At 36.2% G+C, this 23,198-nt stretch overlaps 2 protein-coding genes and 1 long non-coding RNA gene across 13 annotated transcripts; 1 reads left to right on the top strand and 2 right to left on the bottom strand.

Annotated features, from left to right (window-relative positions):
- Positions 1–375: 375 nt before the first annotated feature.
- On the top strand, positions 376–8,615 carry LOC135680464 (ethylene-responsive transcription factor-like protein At4g13040). Of its 4 annotated transcripts, none has more exons than XM_065194368.1 (8): positions 376–603; positions 1,337–1,453; positions 3,724–3,786; positions 4,306–4,436; positions 5,133–5,217; positions 5,857–6,037; positions 8,056–8,177; positions 8,261–8,615. In XM_065194368.1, the coding sequence occupies exons 2-8, from the start codon at positions 1,351–1,353 to the stop codon at positions 8,404–8,406; spliced, it is 831 nt and encodes a 276-aa protein (XP_065050440.1). In that variant the 5' UTR covers positions 376–603; positions 1,337–1,350; the 3' UTR covers positions 8,407–8,615. The 4 variants fall into 4 exon arrangements, with proteins under 4 accessions (XP_065050440.1, XP_065050439.1, XP_065050442.1 ...); XM_065194367.1 differs by having other exon boundaries at positions 1,320–1,453; XM_065194370.1 differs by having other exon boundaries at positions 378–603; positions 1,364–1,453.
- Positions 8,616–9,180: 565 nt separating this feature from the next.
- Positions 9,181–9,943, bottom strand: LOC103994195 (17.4 kDa class I heat shock protein-like). The gene has a single exon (XM_009414522.3). It carries the CDS (start codon positions 9,872–9,874, stop codon positions 9,437–9,439), a length of 438 nt encoding a protein of 145 aa, XP_009412797.2. The 5' UTR covers positions 9,875–9,943; the 3' UTR covers positions 9,181–9,436.
- Positions 9,944–11,203: 1,260 nt separating this feature from the next.
- Positions 11,204–22,743, bottom strand: LOC135680462 (uncharacterized). Of its 8 annotated transcripts, none has more exons than XR_010515445.1 (6): positions 22,328–22,743; positions 18,961–19,102; positions 13,440–16,977; positions 12,980–13,061; positions 12,565–12,794; positions 11,204–12,492 (listed from the first exon to the last, which is right to left on the bottom strand). It is a non-coding gene; the product is annotated as an uncharacterized LOC135680462 (long non-coding RNA). The 8 variants fall into 8 exon arrangements; XR_010515446.1 differs by having other exon boundaries at positions 11,204–12,794; positions 13,440–13,628; positions 14,706–16,977; XR_010515451.1 differs by having other exon boundaries at positions 11,204–12,794; positions 13,440–13,628; positions 15,079–16,977.
- Between the last annotated feature and the right edge of the window lie 455 nt (positions 22,744–23,198).

Here is a 23,198-nt window from a genome sequence, read left to right as displayed (position 1 = left end):
TATTTTTCATGCCATGGATTTTATGGATCAAGAAAAATAAAATAATTATTATTAGATTATATTAATTTTTAATCTAATATATGTAAAAAAAATTAGATTTGTATGCTTCTATCTGAATCAAATGAAATTATTTATAATATTTTTTCCTCATGTGCATAGATGAATAATGAAATTATTGGTAAAGTGGAATGTAATCAAACAACTCCTAATAGGTTGGTTAAATATTATAAAAATTAATTTGATTGCTAATTAGAAGAAACTCATCAATTTGAAGGTCCGAAACTACCCAATGATTAGGGGTTGTTTGGTCATTTAGTAGGGAGAGTCGGAGGAGACACAAAGCCTACGTTCCCCCATCCCCATCGATGCCTTCAACCCCACAGATACAACAAACGGGAGGAGAAAAGCGCCGAGGAGACCCAAAGGCAAAAAAAAAGAATAGATTAATAGAGGAGGAAGAAAGGATGGATGGAAACTACTAATCGTGGCGAAGAAAGGTGGTGGATGTGAGCGCCTCGCCCCTCCGCCACCTTCCCGTCCTCCCCCTCCCTCGAGCCGTCGTCTTCTCCTCCTGCATCGGCGCCCGCGGCCGGCGTCAACCCGGTACGGAACCGTCAGCCGTTCTTTCTCGGGTTCTTGCTTGTGCTTCTTTTGCTCTTCCGAGATGCCGATGTTTGGTATCATGTTGTACGTCGTGGGGCGAGCGGAGGTTAGCGGCCACCTCGGCACACGGTTTTGGACCTCGTCGGTGGTTTTCTGTCATCTGGGTTTATGGGGGGCGTGTAAGATGGGTGGATGGAGGTCGGGCAATCGGATTTCCCAAGAGCTCTGTTGAGTTGGTAGTTTCAGCTTTCAGATAGTCGATGTATCGAGGGAAATTGATCGTAGATTGTGTCGTCGATGTCCGATGGAGATTCATCTGGTGAGTAGAAGAGGTTCTTGATGGGTTTGGTTGTTGATCTCGTAGTGCTGGTGGAGCTCGGGGTCAGGCCACCCTGTTAAATTTCTGTCCGAGGGATTGCTGTTCTAGTGAACTGTGTTGCTTGTAGTTGCTTTCTATCTGCTCTGCGGAATATGATCAATTGTGTTTGGATGAATGATGATAGTGTTTGCTGATGACTAGTTCATGTTCTCGAGAGCAAGGGGGTGGTATTTTGGTGTCGATGGGATCAGAACATCCAGGCAATTGATGTGCGGGAGAATTTGCTTCAAAGAAATTGTTTATGATTAATTGAAATTTTTGTCTATTTATGTGCTTAGTGAGAATCTTTCCACTGACTAATCTCACCCACTTACTGTCTGATTAGTATTTTTGCTAGTTCTCGTTTATGTTCAGTAGCTTATTACAGTATGTGTTGGCAAGACAAACTTGATTTGGCTGGGGAATACCATCTGAATGAACAATCGCTTGGTGCTGTCTCTCATGCTGGTTCTCCAAAATCTGGTGTTTCATGTAAGACTGGTTTCTCTTAACTGATATCTTTTGGAATTTAGGGGGAAGCAAACATAGCTTGTTTGCACTTTCCAACAGTTCAGCCAATCTAGTATGGAATTAGTAAAGGATCTCCACCTTTTAAATCTTATTCTTTTCCGTTGTCCCTGAGATCAAACTTTAGCCTCTAGCGGGTTGGTCTCTTTCCTGTCTTCTTGTTGTTATCAAACATTTTATATTTTTCTTGTCCTCATGCATTTATCAGCACTTTTTAGTTTTCTTCCTCACTTGCATGATCTACCCTACAGAGAAATACCCTGAGTTCTACCTATTACTTAAGTACAGCATACTTGCCTAGCTTAACATTCTTTTAGTTTTCTTTATTGATATCTATCAAGCGATTCAATGTTTCAATTTTATGGGTTTCTTTATATTTTTATTATTTTGGATATATTGAGGGTAGATTCTGTTATTTTGCTCACTGCTTTCACATTATTACCATTGTTATCCATGGTTGTTGTCTTCATGATGTGAGGGGCAATTAATAGGTTGTTTCTCTTCATTGGATCATCGATTGGAAGCCTTCTATTCTTTGAAGGAACGATGATTCTGGATTTCATCCATGCAAATCATCATATCTTTCTAAAGAAAAATCTCAAGAAACAGACAGAATCGTGAAAAGAATTTGTGGTTTTCATTTGGAATGCCGTATAGTTTGATCATCTACTTGAACATCATTCAAGTTAAATAATATTATGGCAGTGGAGATCTACTAGACTGCCCTGGTCCCTTCTCATATTTCTGGTGGATCTCCATCAATTCCTCCTCAGGATTGACATGCTGATAGATAGTCTTAAAATGTTACCCTTTGACTTGTGGCAAGCTAGGTTGGAATCCAGTGATGGAAAGGTGATCAAAGACGGAGCTCTATTATCAGCGAATCTTGTTGAGCATTATAGTCATGTTCCAATCAAACTGGTTGATAGGCTGCAGAAGGGTGATAGTCGCACAACACTTGACCATCTAGTGGAAGATGCTGGTGTATGGATTGGGTTTGAAGTCAAGTTGTTCCATGGTAATTCAAATGCTGAGTTCATGGTTTGTCCTGTAGGACTATAAGACAATAGAAGAGGGAGTTCAACTCCAGATAAGTTATGCCTTTAATGAGAACCATGTAACACTGACTGACTCTGGACACACCATACTTCTGTCAACTTTTCTTGGCAGACATTGGATGCTCGGACTTGATTGAAGCAATTAGAAAATGTTCAAGCCATCACTTGTGAAAATGATTAAAGTTTCATTGTCAAAGTGGAACAGCTCCTATAATTTGGAGTGGTATCAAATGATACTATCACATCTTTGTGAAATCCCTTTTACTTTGAAAACCACGATTTGTTCTTATATGGGGGGAACATATCCCAGATCCAGTCAACTTTCTTTACTTTAGACTCTGGTTACTGATAAGAACCAATAGGTGAATTTTGCTACATTTAATTTCTTTTATGTTTCCATGGGAGTTTGATGCATTGACCATGTATATGTGGGAGATCTAGTGTTTATATTGAAATGTTAAATCAATCAAGGATTGAAGTTGACTGGCTGAGATCCAATATCCTTGGCTTTCCTATGGTAATTTATGTTATAGATATCGATAACATCTACCTCTTCATATGTAGCTATATTAGGCATATATCAATTTTTTTGTATTAAGTACATTGATTTAGTGAGTAGGTTTTCAGAGAAGCTATTGGCTTATGCTTAAAGGAATTGCTAAGCCCACAACTAAAAGTAAAAGGATTAATTGCCAAAAACTCCAAGACAAGGTGAAAAACAATGTTTCTTTTTCCTATATTAAGGGCTTCTATAATGTAGATTCGTGAAGAGCTTTTTTAATAGCCGAGTTGCTTCACACCAAGCATGTCAAAAGTCTCAAAGTCCAATTGTTTTTTAAGCATGGTTCGAATAAAAGGCTATTTGTCATATAACAGATTTTAAGTTTAGTCATAACTTGACCAGTTATATGTAATTAAGTAGGCCTTCTAATGTAATGTAATGGAAACTTCTTCCAATTTTCAAAAAAAAAAAAAAAAAGTAGGCCTGTTAATTGTTTGATCTACTGCCTGATTAATTCCCAGTCCTTTAACTAGGCCAAGTTAGTTGAAACTATTTATACAACACTGACGATTGTTCCAACTGGAAATCCCATTAACCATTTACTTTTTTGTGCATTTTCTAACAGTATTTAAAAAATGTTTTCTTCACTAATATATATATATGTATATTTCCAGTCACATCAGAGCAGTCAGCGATGGTTAGCATACGGCGAAGAAGATATCTGGGGCTCTGTTCTGGTAATGCTCTTTGTTGATCTCGAAATAAATTCACTCTGTGGATGAAGCAAATGAATATTTTCCCTTCAATTTTCAGAATTAGGATTAATGATTTGGAGCTTCTTTGTGAACTTTTATTTAGCATACGAACACGTGATATCCTAAGCGATTTCTTTGTGATGGTAGATAATCTTACTATTTGATCTACTTCACTTTGTATTTTTTCTAAATCTTTCTGGGAGACAAATTCTCTCTCTCTCTCTCTCTCATGATCTTTCAAGCTTTCAATTGCCGTAAATGGCTGAAGGGTAGTTACATTGTTTGATAAGGGAAGGATTATTACTTTCAGTAAAGTCAAAAACTCAAAACATAGTCAGCTCAGTTCTTGTGGACATGGGTGATTTTTAACTTATGTTTATGATATTCCTACTTTAGACATCTTGAAGTGGAACTATGATGCTTCATTTTGATAATTGAATGAGATAAGAACATGTTTATTGGGCTTGTAATTTTAGTGAAGAGTTTTACATGATATTGCAGGAAAAAGTTCCTTTCCTGTTGTGCTCCCTAGGCCGATCGAGAATGGCAATGCTGTGGAAAGTCCTACTCAACAAATCAAGCCAGTCAGTGTGCATCCCATGCGCTTAGTTGATACAAGCCTTAAAAAACTGGTAATATTTATCTATAGTACCATTGGTTTGTTTTTCTCCATCTACATTCGTGCCTTATGTTTCTTTTATGAATCTTTTATGTGCTATTAATTGAAGCTTTGCAATGGCCTAATGATTGACTAAAAGGTCTTATAGTTATAAGTTGTTTTCTTAGACATTTAGGACAAATAGGATGCATTTATCTTGAAATATTAGAGGTGCATTATTCTTTGTTCTGATTAATATCCTTTCTGCATCCTATGATTTATTTGTACTACCATAGTACAATAAGTTTAACTATAAGTCCTATTATTTCTGCAAATCTGTATACCCCCTCTATACCATATTTCTTTTGGGTACATTGGATTTGGGAAAGGTTGTTTTAGGTGATAAGGATTTTGGTCACAGAACCACCATCTCTGCTTATATGAGTAAGGTAGCTATCATTGACCCTCTTTAGACTCCGAATTGATGTAAAATTTGTGCATCAACTTGTTCTGTTTTTCATGAAATTCAGAAAAAGAAGCCCAAGAACAAAATAACTCTGCTACTCTATGATGTTTGTGGCTTACCTTCTAAACAAGGGCCCTTGCTTGTATCTACATCAACTCTATTTTAATATCTTATTGTGACATCTTTTTCTTGAGACCTATTATAAACATCATTAACTGTAATATTATGCTTAAAACTTTCCTTGCATATTACGTTGTTTTGCAGGTAGCTAAGTCTGAAACATATCCTGGATCCTCAAGTGCATCTGGCTTGATCACATCCAAGGAGGAGCCAAACCATTATTACCCTGGTTTGTTCTTTCTGCTGGATTTACTTGATATTGTATGTCTTGATAACGTAATATATTTATCTCGTCGAATGAGGAATATCCTTGTGTATAAATAATTATTTCTAATGGTAAAAAATTCTTAAATTTGCTTATAAAAACAAGAAAACAAGTCACTAAGAGATAGAAACATTTTGTTGGACAAGATTTACATCTCAATGGAAAGAATGGTCCAATTCATGAAATTTATACATTGTAAGTTCTTGAAGTGTGACTGTCATTATATTGTCCATATAAGTCAAATGTTTTTTGTATGAACCATATTTGCTATAATAAGGGCAAATTTCAGTTCATTTATTTTGCGAAAAATTGCCACATGCTACATATAGAAGGCTCAGATATCTTGAGTAATCACAAGTACATTATTTCCTATAGTATTTTACTCACAAGTAGATTATTTCTTGTAGTATCAAGTTTGAAGAGTAAAACACATATACATGTATATTAAAACATTATGCTTGCCATATTTGCCGTAACAAAAGAAGTTAAAAGAGATTCTTCTTCGTGATGGCATGAATTACGAAACTTTCATTGAAGTATTTGACATAATGATAACTATTTCAAGGAAGTCTTAACTGGCTCGCCTCTGGATTTTATTTATAGGTAAAGAAATAAAACGCAGAAAGCGACACAGGAGGAAGCACTACGAAGACCAGGAACCATGTATAATGAGGGGGGTTTATTTCAAAAATATGAAATGGCAGGCAGCAATAAAAGTTGACAAGAAACAGATTCACTTGGGGACTGTTGGATCTCAGGAAGACGCTGCTCGATTGTATGACAGGTAGTGTGCTATTAGATGCAGTTAACTTGGATTGTAATCTTTATTTATGTCACAAGGTTTCTAGGTTTTGCAATAGCATCATTTTCTCTCTTGGTTATTCTTTGAATTCACTATTGACTCTACACCATAAGTAAAGAAAATCTTTGTCCATACTGTTAGTATATTCCTTTAATTATTGCCCCCTCTTGGTGTCACCAAAGATTTCTGAATGTCTTAGTTCCCAAGATCTTTGTCTTCTTCTGATTTTCTTTTATCCTTTAAACTTTTGACTAATAAAATGTTCACAAACTAGTGTAAACACTAGAAGAATGCTAAAGAAAAGTGATTCATAAGTTTGAAGAAGGATTTGGAGTGCTTAGGAAAAGAATTGGTGATAGCTCCCAATAAAGCCAATTCCAAAAATTTGGACTTGGCTTGCGGACCATGATATGAGTCACCGTGCTGATTGTCTGATGGCATGTACCATAAGGCATATTGGCAAAGAATTAGAAAATTCAAAACTGCGAGGGAGTGAGAGAGCAGGGGACTCACCTCCACCTTAGAGAATTAATACATGCAAGGTTTTATGTTACAGTAGTGAAAAACACTTTGATTGGCTGTCAGGATGGCATGTGGCAGCTTGTCGAATCTTTCAAAGAAAAGAGAAACAAAAGAAGAAAAAAAAAGCTTTCACTAGAGTAAAATAACACATAGTAGTAATACTTGCATACCTATCCTATGGTATAACCTCTCTTCCAGCCTTATGTTTCTCTATTCTGCCCGGTGATCAAGTAACATTTGTGGGCTGGAGCATCTTCCCTTTAAAGGCAATGGTACTCCCAACTCCCAAGTGATAATTCCCCTCTGCTCCTCAAGATATAATGGATCAGATATTTTGAAACAAACTGGTTGTTTAATTACATAATGTTGCTTACCTGATATGGCCAATCTAAGTCTAACGCATTGATAAGATCACCTGACACAACTGGTAAAAACTTGAAAATAACTGAAAAGCTGTTTTCAGCTGAAAAGCACTCAGTGTGATAGACTTCATTGTGTCAGTGAAATGGCATGAAACTGAAACTCATGATAACACCAAATTCTGCTGCCAAAGGCACAAAGGAAGCTTTGTGAAGTTTATGTTGACAATAACCTTGATATAGTGGGAAGCTGTTACTGGTGCTGATTCCGTGTCCGTTAAAACACAAACAACACAAATTGGTTCGATCAGCATAACAATCCATGCATATTGCATAAGAAGTTTCTTAGCTGTCTTTTGTTTCCTGTTTCTAGATATAATTGCTAACCTTCCTTTCATATTTCACATTTTACTCTTTTCACAATGGTCTCATTTCAAAGATGTTTTTATAAGTTATAAGAAGTTTGAGATTCTGATCTTATTTTTTTAAATAAACAATAGAAATATTTTACCTATTTTATCTTAGGTCCGTCAATTATTTTACTATAATCTTGTTCGCTAAGTATTACTTAAAATGCAATTGTATTTTTTAAAAAAAATGCAATTGTATACTTATATGCATCTTCGACTCTCTATTGTTGCGCTGTTCAGATTACTTTACTAGAGGATCTGAGAATGTTTTTGAGTTGGCCACCAGGACCAATCTGAGATGGAAGTAGAACTTGCACAAATTATTTAAATTGAATCCTCTATTGATTATGATATGTAGCATTTTAAATTCATAAATCTTAAACATCAAATATTTGAAATCTTATGTTTATAGGGTAGGTCAGAGGAGTTGCAATTAAGGTCATGTAGGTTCAGAACCTACATAATGATCATAACAATTCCAAATTGGAAACAAATGTGTTTTGCATGGTTTTCCAGTGGAAACACCGCACATTTCACGTAAAAGCATGAGATCGTTTTATGTGCATGGAGGGAATACATTTATTAGGCAATTTTCCAGCTAATGGGTGAAGGTATTGACTTATTGCTACAGATTATATATGTTGTAAGTAATTTTGTTGGGATGACTCATTATTTCCTGCTTATTCGAATTGTCCATTTTTGCCTACAGAGCAGCTTTCATGTGTGGGAGAGAACCCAATTTTGAGCTCACGGAGGAGGAGAAACAGGAACTAAGACAGTACAACTGGGAAGAGTTCTTGGCGATGACCCGCAGTGCAATCAACAACAAGAGTAAATTGAAGCTAATATCTGTTAATTATGTGCTTTCCCAACATAGCTCTGCCATGCTCATTTCTATTGTTTTTGTTCTCTAGAGCACCAAAGAAAGCTTGGTGCACGGAGGCGAAACAAATCCGAGACTCAGATTTCCAACAACTGGGAAAAGGAGGATGGCACCCCTGCTTCATCCATGTCCGAGGACGATGAAGAAGATGTTGACGCAGATACATCAGTCTTGTGATCATTATGATGATACAAGGAATCCAGGTGCAAGTTCTCATAATTTTTATTATTGAGGCTAAAGCTTTTTCATATCCATAATTCATAGCTTAGCTTTATTTCTCATTAATTTGCTCTGTATAAAGGCCCCTATTAGGGCGAGCTATTGCCATTTTGTAATCATCAAAATGCTTCCTTTAAGAGATCTCTAACGTTATGATGCCTTAGTCATCTTCTACCTTCTCAAATTCATAGACTAATATATTACCTTATGGATCGTGTCAGGACTCGAGATAAGAATCACACGATTGCTAAGTTGTTGACTTTGTGGTTGGTAATACGATGATCAACATAATTTCTTTCTCCTTTCCCTTTTTTAAAGATGTTGATGAAAAAGATGTGCTTAAATGTGTAGCTTATGTTCTTAACGAACAAGAAATCGAAGTAGTTATTATGCTATAATTACAATTAAATTGCCTTTAGGATGGTTAAGCAACAGTTAATAGTTTCCATCACATGCTTATGTGAAAGCTTTTGAGAGATATTATAATAATAATAATAATAATAATAATCTTTGAACTCAAATAAACTAATGCAATCATGACAACAACATTTGTGGAAGGTTTCAATATTTAAAGCAATAAAAACTAAAATGACCGACTGATGGATGAAATGCGTTTTATGAAGTAATAATAACTAAGAGTTTGTGAGATTATTGATGGATAATTAAAAGATTATATTTAATAAAATTATATTTTAGATGATTGTATGAAATAAGGAATTATTAATAAAAAAATAAGTGAATAACAATCTCCAACCGTAATCGTTAAGCACAGCGAAGATGGCACTCTGTCTCCATGCTTTTTGTACTGATGAGAACTTATCCCCTGTTATACCGAGAACATAAGCCATTGCCTAGTTATTGTTGTTACACCATCCCCACCACTGGTGAACGATAGCAAACACCACTCCTACGAAAGCCCAACCACGCAGCAACACGTCCATAAGAAGACGCTTACTTACCATCCAAAACAAGACTCTCTGTGCCGAGATCACGAGAGACGCCCTTTCAAGACCCCCTTGTGAACGGTGACGGTGAGCACGCCGTTCTCCATTGCCGTCCTCACCTGCTCCATCCTGGCGTTCTCCGGCAGCCGGAACCTCCTCAGGAACCTGCCGCCGCTCCGCCCCGCGCGGTGCCAGGCGTTGTCGGCCCGCCGGCTCCTTTCGGCGCTGATGCGGAGGATCCGCCCGTCCTCCACCTCCACCCTCACCTCCTCCTGCTTCAGCCCCCAGAGGTTGGCCCTGAACACGTGCACCTCCGGCGTCTCTTTCCAGTCGACGCGGGCGCCGACGAAGGAGAAGGAGCGGGGGCCGGAGGAAGAGGAGCGGAAGGGGAGGCCGTCGAAGGGATCCCACGGTTCGATGGAGAAGGCGTCGAAGACGTTGTTCCCCCAGGAGGCGTATGCGAGGCCGGAGACGGAGGACATCGAGAGACTGTGGTGGGTGTCTTTCTTTCTTTATCTTTAGTGTTTTATGGTTTGGTCGATGGAATTTTTAGGGAAATATTGAGATTTAATTGGATTTTTTAAGATCGTATCGGATTCGTAAAATTAGCCGACACGTCCGAGTTGGTAACGGCCGTTATACTATGATATTATCTCGTCCGCTATGTCGCATGTATCGGGTCCTTCGGTTCCTCCTCCCCGTTGACGCAAACGGCCTGCTTGCTATCCCCTCCCTAGTCGGCGGGTGCGGCCACTAAGCGGGATATGGCGTCCACAGGGGCGGCAGGCGTCGGACGGCTGGAAGGAGCGCATCATCGTCTCCACCCTCCTCGCCGGTCACCCAATCCCTCTGAACGAACTCAAATTCATTCTCTCATCTCTCTCCTCTGTCTAAATTTATATCTATAATTCAACTGAGTTCATCAATAATACAAGTTTTAGAAAAAATAAAAATTTAAATTATATATATATAACTAATTATATATTATCTTTTATAATTAATTATTTTTAATATTTTAATCTTTTTAATTTTAAAAATTATATTAAGATATTTATACTTATAAAATTTAAATATTTAATCTCATTTTTTTTTTCGTACCATCGATTTTATTAATAAAATTAAAATACTAAGAATAATTAATTATAAAAAATAATTTATAATTAATTCATATATATATATATATATATATATATATATATATAATGAATTGTTTGCTAAAGATCTTAAATGCATTTAATTTTAATGATCAAATTTAATTTTGTCCTCCTCCTCTTAGTAGTCTAAATAGTAGTTTTATTTTTCAAGAAGGAAAAGTTAATAACTTTCTTTCATTGATGAAAGGAAACAATCTCATTGGCGTCAGCGCAAACTAAGAGATCTATCTAAGAACGGAACGGAAAGAATTTACTACGAAGATTAAAACAAAAAATATACTGAACGAGCATGAATGATTAATTAGTTAGCTACAGGATTTTTTTCATAAGATATAGACAAATTTTTATAATCATCTATAACAGACATCAGGTGAAAAAAATATCTCCAACAGCATTCACAATTCTCAAACCACTATCACACTCATGATTCCAAGAACCGATCCAACCAGTTAACAAGTTAAGGGCAAAGACTAACACTTGCGCAAAGGTTAAATAAATGGTTTCAATCATAGAATGCAAGATGGAGATATTTTTTAAAAATAAACCAGTAAAAAACATGCATTAAACACCCTTTGCAAAAAGGACAAAGAATCAAACAATAGAGAAACGCCCTTATAAATTAACACTATAAATTCAACTACCAAAACTCTGACGAGGTTGAAAATTATTTAAAAAGTGCTTAAGACGCCATATATTATTTTATAAAATTGGCTAACAACAGATTGGATTTAGGGTAAGTTAAGTCTGTCCAAAAAAAAATTATGTGTCAACTTACAATTGGACAGTTTAACTACATATTGAACCATGTTTAATCCAACTCAAATTGAAAGCTCTGTCTCGAATCGGTAAGGAAAAAAACAGAAGTGAAGATGACGGTGACTGATACCTGAACAGTGATGGGGGCTGATGGCCGCAGATGGCTTCCGAGTGAAGATTACAGAATAGGTCACAGATGATTACCAGATACATTCGAGTGTTGGGAACTCGCACAATAAAATTTCCATGGGATGGGATGATTATTTGTTGGAGAGAAGAATTGAAGTTACATACTCCAAAAGAATTAACTGGAGCCCTCAAAACTCCATTTGCTTTTAAGGCCAGCAAAAGGACTGCAGCATCCTTGGATATAGATTCCGATGGTGACTTGTACTTGATCATTGTCCACTCCAAAGCATTCAATATTACAAACAAAAGAAAGCGACAGTGGAGTCTCCCATATCTCTTCCTTTTTCTTTTTTATTTTCCTGTGACCGCCTGACTGACTCGGACGTTCTTGATCTTGTTTCTAAATGATGGCATCAGTTCTGGATGATTGGATGAATTGCTTGGATTGCACTCTTGATAAGATTTTGAGTGATCAAAAGGGAGAGGCAGTGAGTGACACAATAGAGTAGCTACACATATTTGCCACACCATAGGAGCCTTCTCAGAAACACAATACAGGACTACAGACGGCACTGCAACCAGCAACGAGTAAAGTAGCAACCAACCACACGTCTATGCCCTGCTATAGACTATGGAGATCTGCTAACTTGATGACCAAGTCAATGACATCCATCGTCAGAGATTTCAACAAACACTTCCCCCTGTCATGATAAGCCATTCTGTCTGCAGGTCCCTTCTTTCTTCTGTTGCACTCCATTGTGCCCTTTCCATCTCCATTAATAGGCAATGAGATATTTCGGTTGATAGAAAGCAGCACAAGAAAGCCCCGACAGAATCACTCAATCATCGCAAAGTAAACTTCTCATTCTTACTCTCAATGCCATTCTGTGTTCCTTTCAGTAAATGATACCAGGAGAAACTTCTTTTTGTTATCAAAAGGTGTACAAGAGAGCTTACCGAGGTTGGAGATGAAGAGATCGCTGGGGTTTCCTCCTCTTCCGAGGCACAACATATCTGCAGCGCTGCAGCGACTGATCAAGAGCATGGCTCAGTTGTTTGCACTGCAGAGGGAGGAAGATGAAGAGGTGGAGATGGAGATTGGATTCCCAACGGATGTGCAGCATGTGACTCACATTGGATGCGATGGATCGAGGACGATTATCACATTGCACAACCGGGATGGAGCTCCGGAGTTTCTCTCCCTCCCTGCTCTGACCCTTGAGGAGTTTGTGGCTGGAAACTCTGATATAGTGGCAGCCAATGAATCCCCTGAACATGTTTTTCTGTAGGCATTTGCATCTTTGTTTTGCGATGGAAATGATATTTGCATCCTTCAGATCTTTGGCCATTTGACGTTTCCATCCTGAAATGAGATTTTAGTGTACAGTGTTCGGCTCATGAGAACATTACTGGAAATCGTGATGTTTACCCCTTAAAATTTAAATTTAACACACACACACACACACATATACATATCTCAAAACTTACTATCATCATTGTAGTTCATATGCATTAACTGTTAAACTTTGAAACTCTATTATAGAATACCTTATCATCATACAAATGCACATTTGATTGGATGGCTTATTTATGATCATTATTCTTCTTCAATGATGTAATCCTTATCGACCTGCAAGAAAATGAACAAGGCAGATATAAAGCAATCACTTAGAATAGAAAGCATGCTTTTGATATTTTTATATTTAAAACTCTAATGGGGTAGTTCTAAATAAATGGTAGTGGGAGTGATATGTGGAGGTTCTAAATATTTAGAGAGATATATATACTCTTAAAATGTGTAGGGCTAACCTTGAAAAGAAAATATATGAAAAGTGACAAGGAAATCAATCAATTATTTGCAAACGTTAAAAATAAGCTCTAATGGGAAATCCATACACCAAGCAGTTGCAACTCTAATTGCCTCATCAATTTCTCATGGTATTTACAACAAAGATTCTAGTTAGCTACCAGTTACAAAGTATAAATAACAAAGGCCAAGATTATGTACCTCATTCCAGTCTATGCTCATTATCTGGTGACTGTAAAAGGTGATTTACCTCCTTTCATGCACCAGAACTGGGTTATCGCTGGAGATCAAACAAGTAACTGAAACCAAGTCCTGGATTATGCACCAACTCGATCCACTGAAGCCCTCAAAAGCATGGAAGCCAAGCCATCTAGCTTTCTTTTCATTTTTCTAATGATAAAGAAAAGAAATTATAGCAGGTCCAAAATCAATAATAGTTAAACAGTAAATCGATAGAACAAACAATGACTCATGACTAGTATTCATTGATGACAGAGGTAGGGCCTGCATCTTAATAGCAACAAATTACTTTCTGCAGCCTCATCAACAACTTATACTGGCAGACAGAAAAACATCACTTGGTACTATTTATTATCTTTGAGTAGCACGAGAATTAGATCACAAAACTATAATTCAGTCAAATGATAACAGCTAAAGCCGATAAACATTCACAGTTGAATGCAAAAAGCTCAGAAAAAAAACATGCAAGGAATTGATGAGAATATATTTTACTGCTGATGGATAAAAAAATAAAGATTAAATCATAAACATAATAACCCCATACATTTACAGGCAAAATTTTGCGAAGGATTAGCCAATAATAAAATTACAAGAGCTAAGAGTATGTTTCCAATCAGGTGTCAGACAGATGGCAATTAAGCTAGGCATGGGAAAGTCCTTCCACAACAAATAACAGAAACTGTGAGAGGATTAACACACTCTATAATAAAACTATGATCTACAGAAGCATGTCTCCAAAAACCATTAAATCACAGCATATTTACGAATCTTGCAGTAAATATCCTTGGTCTCCTAAATCTCATCGGAATTATCTATAACTTGCAAGCACATCTAAGAATTAACAAAAACTAACATAAGTTTATGTTATAGCTACTGTTACAACAAGTGTAAGTTTAAAAAGTAACAGATCATAATCCAAGCAGCAACTACAACAACAAAACCAAGTCCAAATCATAATCAAAGCATCGTATAAATAAAGGTCACAATCATCACAAATGTACATCAGAACTGGCTTTTCACCAGCTGAGTCATTTTGTGGAAGTCCACCAATATAGTTCGCCAATTCAAAGATTAACTAGTCTTCATACTGGATTCTATCACATCATTCCAGAGTCTTAAAGACTTGTTTCTAGATGCATTTACATGTAATTGTTATACAGAATAGTGAACAAGACAGGGGAACAAATAATGGAATAAGAACAAAACGAGGAATTTAAGGCCCCTAACCGAAGTTATCATGTCATGGTGCTTAAAAATGTCTCTTTCATGCCATCTCTTCGATTCCTCTCTCTTTCTTTTTCTTTCTCTCTCATTCAGTGATCTGACGAGGCTGCATCTTTCCTCTCAATTAGAGCTCTCTTTCACTCTGATCTATCTGCAACTAAGGTATGATTTTTGTTAAAAGTTTTCATTTAGCATTTTAAACTTCAGTTAAAAACATAACAATAAGTTTTAAAGTAGACATTAATAAAGCAAATTAAGTTTTAATTTCAAACTAAACCAAGCATGGATCCATTTTCTATATACTTAAAAATACTCGTTCAAAACTATCAACATCATGAGAAAGATCAGTTATGTGACCAAATACAGTTCAAAGTACCAATTGCTATGACTGCGTCAATCTCTGTCTCACATGGTATCCTGCCATTGATGTACTTCGACCAATCAATCACATGTTAGGGCAAGTAGGTACCTGATGGTGTGCATCAATCAGACTGTATCGGTGCATCTGTAGCTAACCAGAAAACATGTACATCATGCAAAATGCACAAGCACAGAGCACAATTCAGAGCTGTGCTACCTACAAAACTTGTTGATCACTCTACAAGGTACATACACGTTGAATAAAAAGCTTTTGAAAAATCATGCATTATAAATTCTTGAAACTATTACAAAGATTCTTTATTACTTCCGTCTAAAACTTGTATTAGTTGGAAAAAACAAAGTTGGAACCTAAGGTTGTTGCAAATTTTAATGCTGGTGGAGAAACATCATGTAAAAGAAATATGCAGAACCTGTCTGAGGCCAAATAAAAGATGTGTTGGTTATATCTAGGGGCATGGATCCATACTATACTGAATTATATCAGATTTCACATCTAGCAGGATCCACGCCTGAAACCTAAAACCTGACTGGAATCACACATGCATGTGGGTAAGTGAAAGTACCAAAATTCACATCTAGCAGGATCCATAGCCACGTTTTTTGAGAAATATATACGGTGGGTGAAGTTAATATACTTCCATGAGTCATGAGAAAACCAAAATATCATGCATCGAATAAAGTATTAAGACATTTTTCAACATGAAGCTTCCAAATCAAAATACAAGCTGACCCATTGTATGTACACCAAAAAAAAAACCTCAAGGCTACATAAGACGACAATATAAGGAACTTGTTTAGGCTAAGTTGACCATGGACACATTTAGTTCACAACTTCAACCACACAGGCCATTGAAATTTGTGTTTGATGGTTTTCCATCTAAGAGTCACCACCAAATGTAAAATGTTGACATTGTTCAAACTTCAAAAATTGCATTTCAGAAATCTATCAGCTTCGTTTCTGCTTGTAGAGTCTGCCTATATATTTATAGGTTAGACATTGTGTATTAAACAAACGACAAAAAATTTCCTCTTTGTTTGGCTGTACACTAATTTTCTGTGTTATCATGTAATTTTATGCAACCTAAATTGTTGCTGTCAATCTTCTTTCAACATAGCTCTATAACAAACAAGTAGGAAGTAGCAAATAAGTAATTTTTACACATCAATTTCTGATTCTTTCACTACAATTGGCAATTAAAGTGACTAAAATAAATGTCATCAAAATTATTAGTATGAAGTTTAGTAATCAACCTGTCATCTGCAAATTCTTTTGTCGATAGTACTAAAAAGTAAAAACCAAACAAAAGAGGGATAAACATATCTTCACATGCATAAACAAAGTCATGTACCACGTGCTAGTAAATAAGGATCATGCTAGCTAGTGACAAAAGATTCATGGTAAGGCAGATTTTTCAGTAGCAAAGATCAAATGTTCCATTAAGTTCTATTCTCCAGTTAAGAAAGAGGCATCCATAGGAACTTGATCATCAACATTAACTAAGTCTTGGTGACAAATGTATGTGGTGGATCAAAACAACACAAAGCAGTACCTCCATTGTAACTGAAAAATTCATTTTTTTATGTACTTACAAATACTTGTTGAAAAATATCAACTTCCGTGTACAACTTATGTACTTACAAAAGATCATTTACGTGACCGAATGCAATTCAAAGTTGTCAATCATTGTGCCTATGTCAATCAAGGTCTCGTGGTACGTAACATGCTATGTCATGCCAGTTGATGTACTTAGATCAATCATATGTTAGGGCGTGTAGTTATCCCAAGTAGGTCCATAACGGTGTACGTCAATCATACTGTACCAATGCATCTAACCAGCAAACATGTACATCATGCAACATGCACAAGCACAGAACACAGTTATTAGCCTGCCACCTGCAAAACATGTTGACCACTCTCAAGGGTACATATACATTGAATAAAAAGCTTTTAAGTTGAAAAAGACTGAAATATAAATTCTTGAAACTATTACAAAAATCTTTACTACACAGTTCAGAAGCTTGTATTAGTTCGAAAAACAAATTTGGAACTGAGGTAGTTGCAAATTTTAATGCTGGTGAAGAAACATCAAGTCAAAGAAATAGGATGAATTCTCAACAAAAAAAAAACCCTTTTGGACTTTTTTTTCCAAAACCAAAAGTACCTCCATTTTTAAAATTCCTTAACAGCATCTTTTATTTTTTTTGCCCCTAACACCTGGATTACCCCTAGTCACCTGTCCCTTTTCTTATGGATTGGTCAATAGGGTGAATTAGTCCAGTTATACAATTTTTTCACTATGTTACAGTATTTTTCTGATATTGTTGAAACGCTATAATATAGTATAAAAATATTATTTTTACAAAACTTGTATGAAAAAAATATGTAATGTGTCAGTGTTTTCCTGTATTACCAGAAAAAATATCTCTAACATAGTATCTAAATTTATTCATCCTATGAATCAAACCATAGGAAAATGGAGGAAAAGGAAGGAAGAAAGAGTACATGACTAACTATCAAGTGTTTTCGAGGTATTAGGAAAAAAAATTGACGATATTAGAATATTTAAAAAATGAGGACACTTTCCAAAAAAAATCTAATAAGAGGAGCTTTTTCCATAATTTTCCCAAGGAAATATGCAGGACTATGAAGGACGACAAATGAAAATAAAGATATCTTGATTATATTAGGAGCTATATCCGTACTATACTGATTTTTTACACCTAATAGTATATCAGATTACCATCTAGCAGGATCCATGCCTGAAAACTGAAACCTGACTGGAATTGCACGTGCAGGCAGGTGAGCAAGAACATGAATATCGACACAGGTTGCTGCACATATCTAATCCTAACAATCTCCCACCTTTGTTCATTACTATTTATGACATGCCAACGATTGAAACTCCTTAAACCCTTTCCCCTATCTAATCCTAAAGCTCATTACTGTTCATGTGAATATACCTTTTCAAGTTCTAACACTTGCAGTCTTAACAGAGTTTATTCAATCAACAAATAATGTTCCTATGTGACACAATAAAGATAGTTTAAATCTATTAGTTATTTCATAAATAAAATTTCTATTTCATCCATAAATTATTGAATTTTCACAAATATAAACATCAGTTAGTAACTGGATATATAAACTTCAAAATCCAACATCCAACCTTGTTGTTTCAAAAGTAGTTTTATTTTAATGCATGTTATCTGAATCCTCATTTAAATACTTAAGCCTTATTATATTCAGATTTGGATCCTAAGTTGAGAATCAAATATGGCACTTTGTCCAGTGTCAAATAAAAAAAGACCACCTTCTTTACAAGGACTCGTGATAGGTTGTCTCATCTCTAAATCCTGCAACATCTCTAACATTCTCAGTTACCAGTGATGTGGCTAACAGACAAATGATTCATGCTCATGTTTGGAACATGAAAGAGGACAAAAATAAGGTATCACTAATTATGATGTTTTCTTCTCTACAGACAATGGATCAAGAATCATTAGAATTGGTCCTGTGCAAAGTTCAGGTTATAACCTGTAAAAGAAAAGGTTATACAAATCATCTGGTCACAAGAAATCACACTGGGACAACAATAAGAGAAAGATATGAGAAGAGAGTATGGGCAAAGAAACATGGTCCAAACACCTGCCTCTCATTATTACATAATTATATCATATTTTACATTCATTTCCCACATGAAAACTTATTTGTTTTCTTGTAAATATGATATAATTTCTTGTTCACCCTTTTTTCATATTTTAAAAATTTATTGATTTTTTTCCATAAAGGTGAAAATTATATTAAGATGATAAAAAAGAGAGATTACATCCAATCCCGTTCACATCACAGTGAACCAAAAAGTCAAGATCAGAGGCAAACCTATTTCCCGAAAACAGTCAGAAGATGAAGTTCTTGCCCAGGTAGCAAGACAATGCGCTGGCTTGCCCAGAAGATGAAAATTTATTGATTGCATTCTACTGGCATGATAGATTTAATACAACTCTCTCTTCTTTCCTTCAATCTATACATGGAAAAGGAGCAAGATTCAAATTTTTGTCATGTAGAAGTTGCATGCATTAACTCTATTTTTTAACATACAAGAGGATATTATTATGAAGATACCCACCTCAGAAATTTTGAGAACCTTGTAAATAACAAAATTAAGAATTCCATGAAGAAATCCACTTTTGATATCTCACTTAATCATATTCTGCATTTGCATGACACATTTTGAAATCATACTTTCTTTTCAACATAAGTAACCACTGCATTTATTGTTGCCAATGCCACATACATCGAATGAACATCAACACATCCAACCTCACAAGCAAACTTATCATCAGATTAAATTCTATCTCAATGAAAATATAACATCATCTCCCTGCTATGTAGTTTTAGTATTAGGAGTTTCAGGTCAAGGAAAATTCATGTTAACCAATGTCATCCATTGAGGATGTTTCTTTGAAGATCATTTACTTCAGAAACTAGAACTTCAACTGTCTATGATAATAATGACTACTTTTAGCATTTTGATCTTTAACTCAGAGACTATAAAACAATCTTATATCAATCTTTGGTAATTACGAACCAAAAACAAGCCACATGAAAGCAACAATTATCTCAAACCTCTATCACAAAACATAACATAAATACAGAATGTGGATTTTATTTGGTGCCTCCTGTTGCATTTAATGGACATTAAGAGTCACTGATGGATGATAATACTATTTAATGGATACCTTTTATTTCTAGAACATGTATTTTTGGTAGAATTCACCTTATGTTCTTGAAGTTTTTGCATGATTATTATACTTTTAAACATGCAACTGGTTCTACACATTTAACTACGTAAGTCTTCCAAATTTCACTTATCCATCCAAGAGGCTATGTTAAAACATCTTATTGTACTCACATGTAATTTATTATCTCATCCAAAAAGAATAACTTTACTATTATCATAAAATTAAAGCCCTCTCTAGACATAAGGTAAGGTTGCTCCTTTACAACTTGGAAGACTAGGGTTCGAGTCACAAAAATAGTTTTTTTAAATATTTAAAGATAAGACTGCATACATTGACCTTCTCCAGACCCCACATTGGCGAGAGTCTCGTGCGCTAGATACACCCTTTATCATAAAATCATAACCATGAAAGTCTAACTTAATATAATATTTACCACCGCTCTTAATAAATTGGATTGCAAATTAACCATCAATTTATCCAAATTTAAATCCTCCACGTCTATTAAGTTCCAATATTTACAAAGATAACCAACTATAATAGGGATGTTAGTTTTTTTTGCCTATAAATCTCAACTTGCTTCATTGGATTGAACATTTTATTTGCTTCTCCATTTCTTTATTATGTAAAGATAAAAATAAGTCCATGTTGAGCAGTCAGGTATTATTCAAAACAAACTATAGTATTTCATTATCATACATGGTAAAGATCAACAACTTTTTAATACCATAAGCAGATATACTCTTATTCTTGAAACATGTACTCAAAGCTGCTATGATTATATAACAGGCTGAGTTGTTTCACAGGTAACCCATATTAGTCTAGAATGTCTTAATCTTATTTAGTTTACAGAACCTTTTATTAGTCAGTTGTACATCCGTCTCAGTGATTTTTTTTCCTTGTTATTTGGTGCTGCATCATTGCATGCTTATTTCAAGTTAATATAATTACTACAGACAGAATTTACAATTCAAATCAGTCGAGCATACTTGCTTAATTCAGCAACAATAACATATACTTAGGTATCAGCCATTAAGGTGTATCTAGAGACTAAATTTTTACTGCTACAGTGTCTAAATCAAACAATGTAGTCCTTCAGAGAAATATCAATTGTATGAGACAGGTACATAGAATAAAGTACAGGCAACCATATATGTCAGGTGATATCTTATTCTCTACAATCCTCCAAAAGTAACTTTATAAACATAGTTCATCTAACAAATAAGATGATCCACACATTCCATCCGGAATAAACAATTTTTCCCTTGAAAAGAAAATGAACCGACTCAAACCAACAGCAGTGATCACATTATAGTGGAGAAAAAGTCCAGCTTGTAGAGAAGAAGCCAAGCCACAAGAGATCAGCTTACGAATAAAAAGCCAAGACACAAAAAGTTGGCTAAATAATGATGCCGACAGTGTACCATTTTACTACCATGTGTAAGTGACATTCTGACTTACCTCTTGAACACACTAAAATAAACAGACAAAGCATAGGTTAAAAAGGCTAAGAAATGAATCAGAAAAATGAAATATCCAAATTATATAATTGAACTATGTGACAAAAATACAAATTCAAAATAGCCTCGATCCTTGGAAGTTTCGAGCTGTGTGTACTTTTTTGCAGAATAAAAATTACATCCTTCCTGTGATGTGTATACACAAGACAAGTTGCAAGCACAATGCCTTCAGGCTTATTCATCCAACAGGAAAAGAGGCATATAGATGGTTCACAGTTGTTGTACTCAATAGGGAAGAATCTCAGACAAATCTAGAACCAAAAGAAACTCATTTGACTTCAAATTCAAGAAGAAATACTAGGCAGGAAGAAACTTCATTACCGTGAAATCTAATAAAAGAAACATTAAAATTGCCAATACAATCTTTTAAACCCAAACTAGCGCAACAGTATTAACAGCTATAACACAACAACATGAATTGGAGACTATTCCGCTACTGCAGTGTCATTAATCCGTTCCTAGTACAAACACCATTAGAGTGCAGCACAATTAAAAAGCTGGTAAAGATGGGGATTCTCCTGTACGTAAAAGACATAGTATTCGAAATTTTATTGATAAGTTTATGTGCCTCGGATATTCCTCACGCTATGTTCACCTCATCCAATTCACTTGCATATCTTCGCTTGGTTCCTAAAAGGGAAACATGACAGATGGATCTTCGCTACAACTTGTACACTAATTGGAAATAAGCATCAACATCGTAGGGCACCAGGTCAGTTAATCGTGCTTTCATTCAGCTATATTATATTTATAGAACTATAAAGTAGAGCATTCACTTGTAATAGAGTGAAGACAATGGCACCTTTTCTAGAGAAAGAATGAAGCTCAAACGATTCATCAAGATGTCTACTAGCTTCAACATAGAATGTATGCGAGGATAAGAAGAAGCATAAAACAGTAGCATGTAAGTTCTCAAGTTCACTTAAATCAAACTGAAAGCAAATCGATTCTAGTGAACAACCAAGGATCGAAGTGACAAGAACGAACCTAGAGGGCATCTAGGCACAGAACACGCTTCGTCGCGAGGGCGAGCGAGCCAGGTGACGACGAGAAAGAGCACACTGGTACACACAACCATGGCCGCCCGCATGATTGCGGACCGGCGTGCTCTCTCTCGTTGTCAACCACGCATGCAACCTTCAGAAGGCGGCATCAAAATCCGGAATCGATCATTCAACCGCCGGATTCAGCGGGAGACGATCGAAACCCTCAAAAAATGGGGAAATTCTTGGTCCGAAGCAGAAACCGAAGAACTAGAATGATCGCAGATCAAAATCGAACTACAATCTCAAGGAAAAATAGCCGAGAACACGAGAATAAAAGGATGGATCGAATCAAAGAGCAGCCGATGATGATAAGACAAAAAGGATGGAGAGGGCTTCGCCTCCCATTTAACGAGCGGAGTTATACGGCGACGGTAAATATAGATATATAATAATCACCAATCACATAACCGACAGAAGAACGGTGAAGTTCTGACAACGTCCTCCTCTGCGGGACCCACGGTTTGGGGGTGGGGAGGGAGGAGGAGGAGAGGTACGCGTGTGGGTGACGATCGTAGGTGTTTGGGTTCATAGAGAATTTGGGCGGTGATGCGGTGTCGGGCTCGGTAGGACCGGACACCGTGTCCGGACGAGTCAGCAATCGAAACGTGTCTCGTCTTGGAGCGCGACCGTTGGCGGTGGCGGTACGGAACTGGCCCTCGTCCTCGTCCGTAACTACGAGAATGCCACCGCGGTTGGCCTGCGTCATTTGGGGGAACGCGACTTCGTCCTCCGCTGTCGTATCGGTAATCATGAGGCCTTATCCCTGTGATCACGGAAAGCACGATTGATTGATATATACACACCCTTGATTT

Source organism: Musa acuminata, chromosome BXJ1-8, assembly GCF_036884655.1.
Source record: "Musa acuminata AAA Group cultivar baxijiao chromosome BXJ1-8, Cavendish_Baxijiao_AAA, whole genome shotgun sequence".
Classification (NCBI taxonomy): Eukaryota; Viridiplantae; Streptophyta; class Magnoliopsida; order Zingiberales; family Musaceae; genus Musa; species Musa acuminata.
This window is presented reverse-complemented; position numbering and strand designations above follow the sequence as displayed.

Bases quoted from the DNA above. Each gene is read 5' to 3' on its own strand.
- LOC103994195 (XM_009414522.3), bottom strand. From the start codon at position 9,874: ATGTCCTCCGTCTCCGGCCTCGCATACGCCTCCTGGGGGAACAACGTC.
- LOC135680464 (XM_065194368.1), top strand. From the start codon at position 1,351: ATGTGTTGGCAAGACAAACTTGATTTGGCTGGGGAATACCATCTGAAT. The intron at 5,218-5,856 runs GTTTGTTCTTTC...TTTTATTTATAG, and splicing joins GCCAAACCATTATTACCCTG to GTAAAGAAATAAAACGCAGA. The intron at 8,178-8,260 runs GTAAATTGAAGC...TTTGTTCTCTAG, and splicing joins CAGTGCAATCAACAACAAGA to AGCACCAAAGAAAGCTTGGT.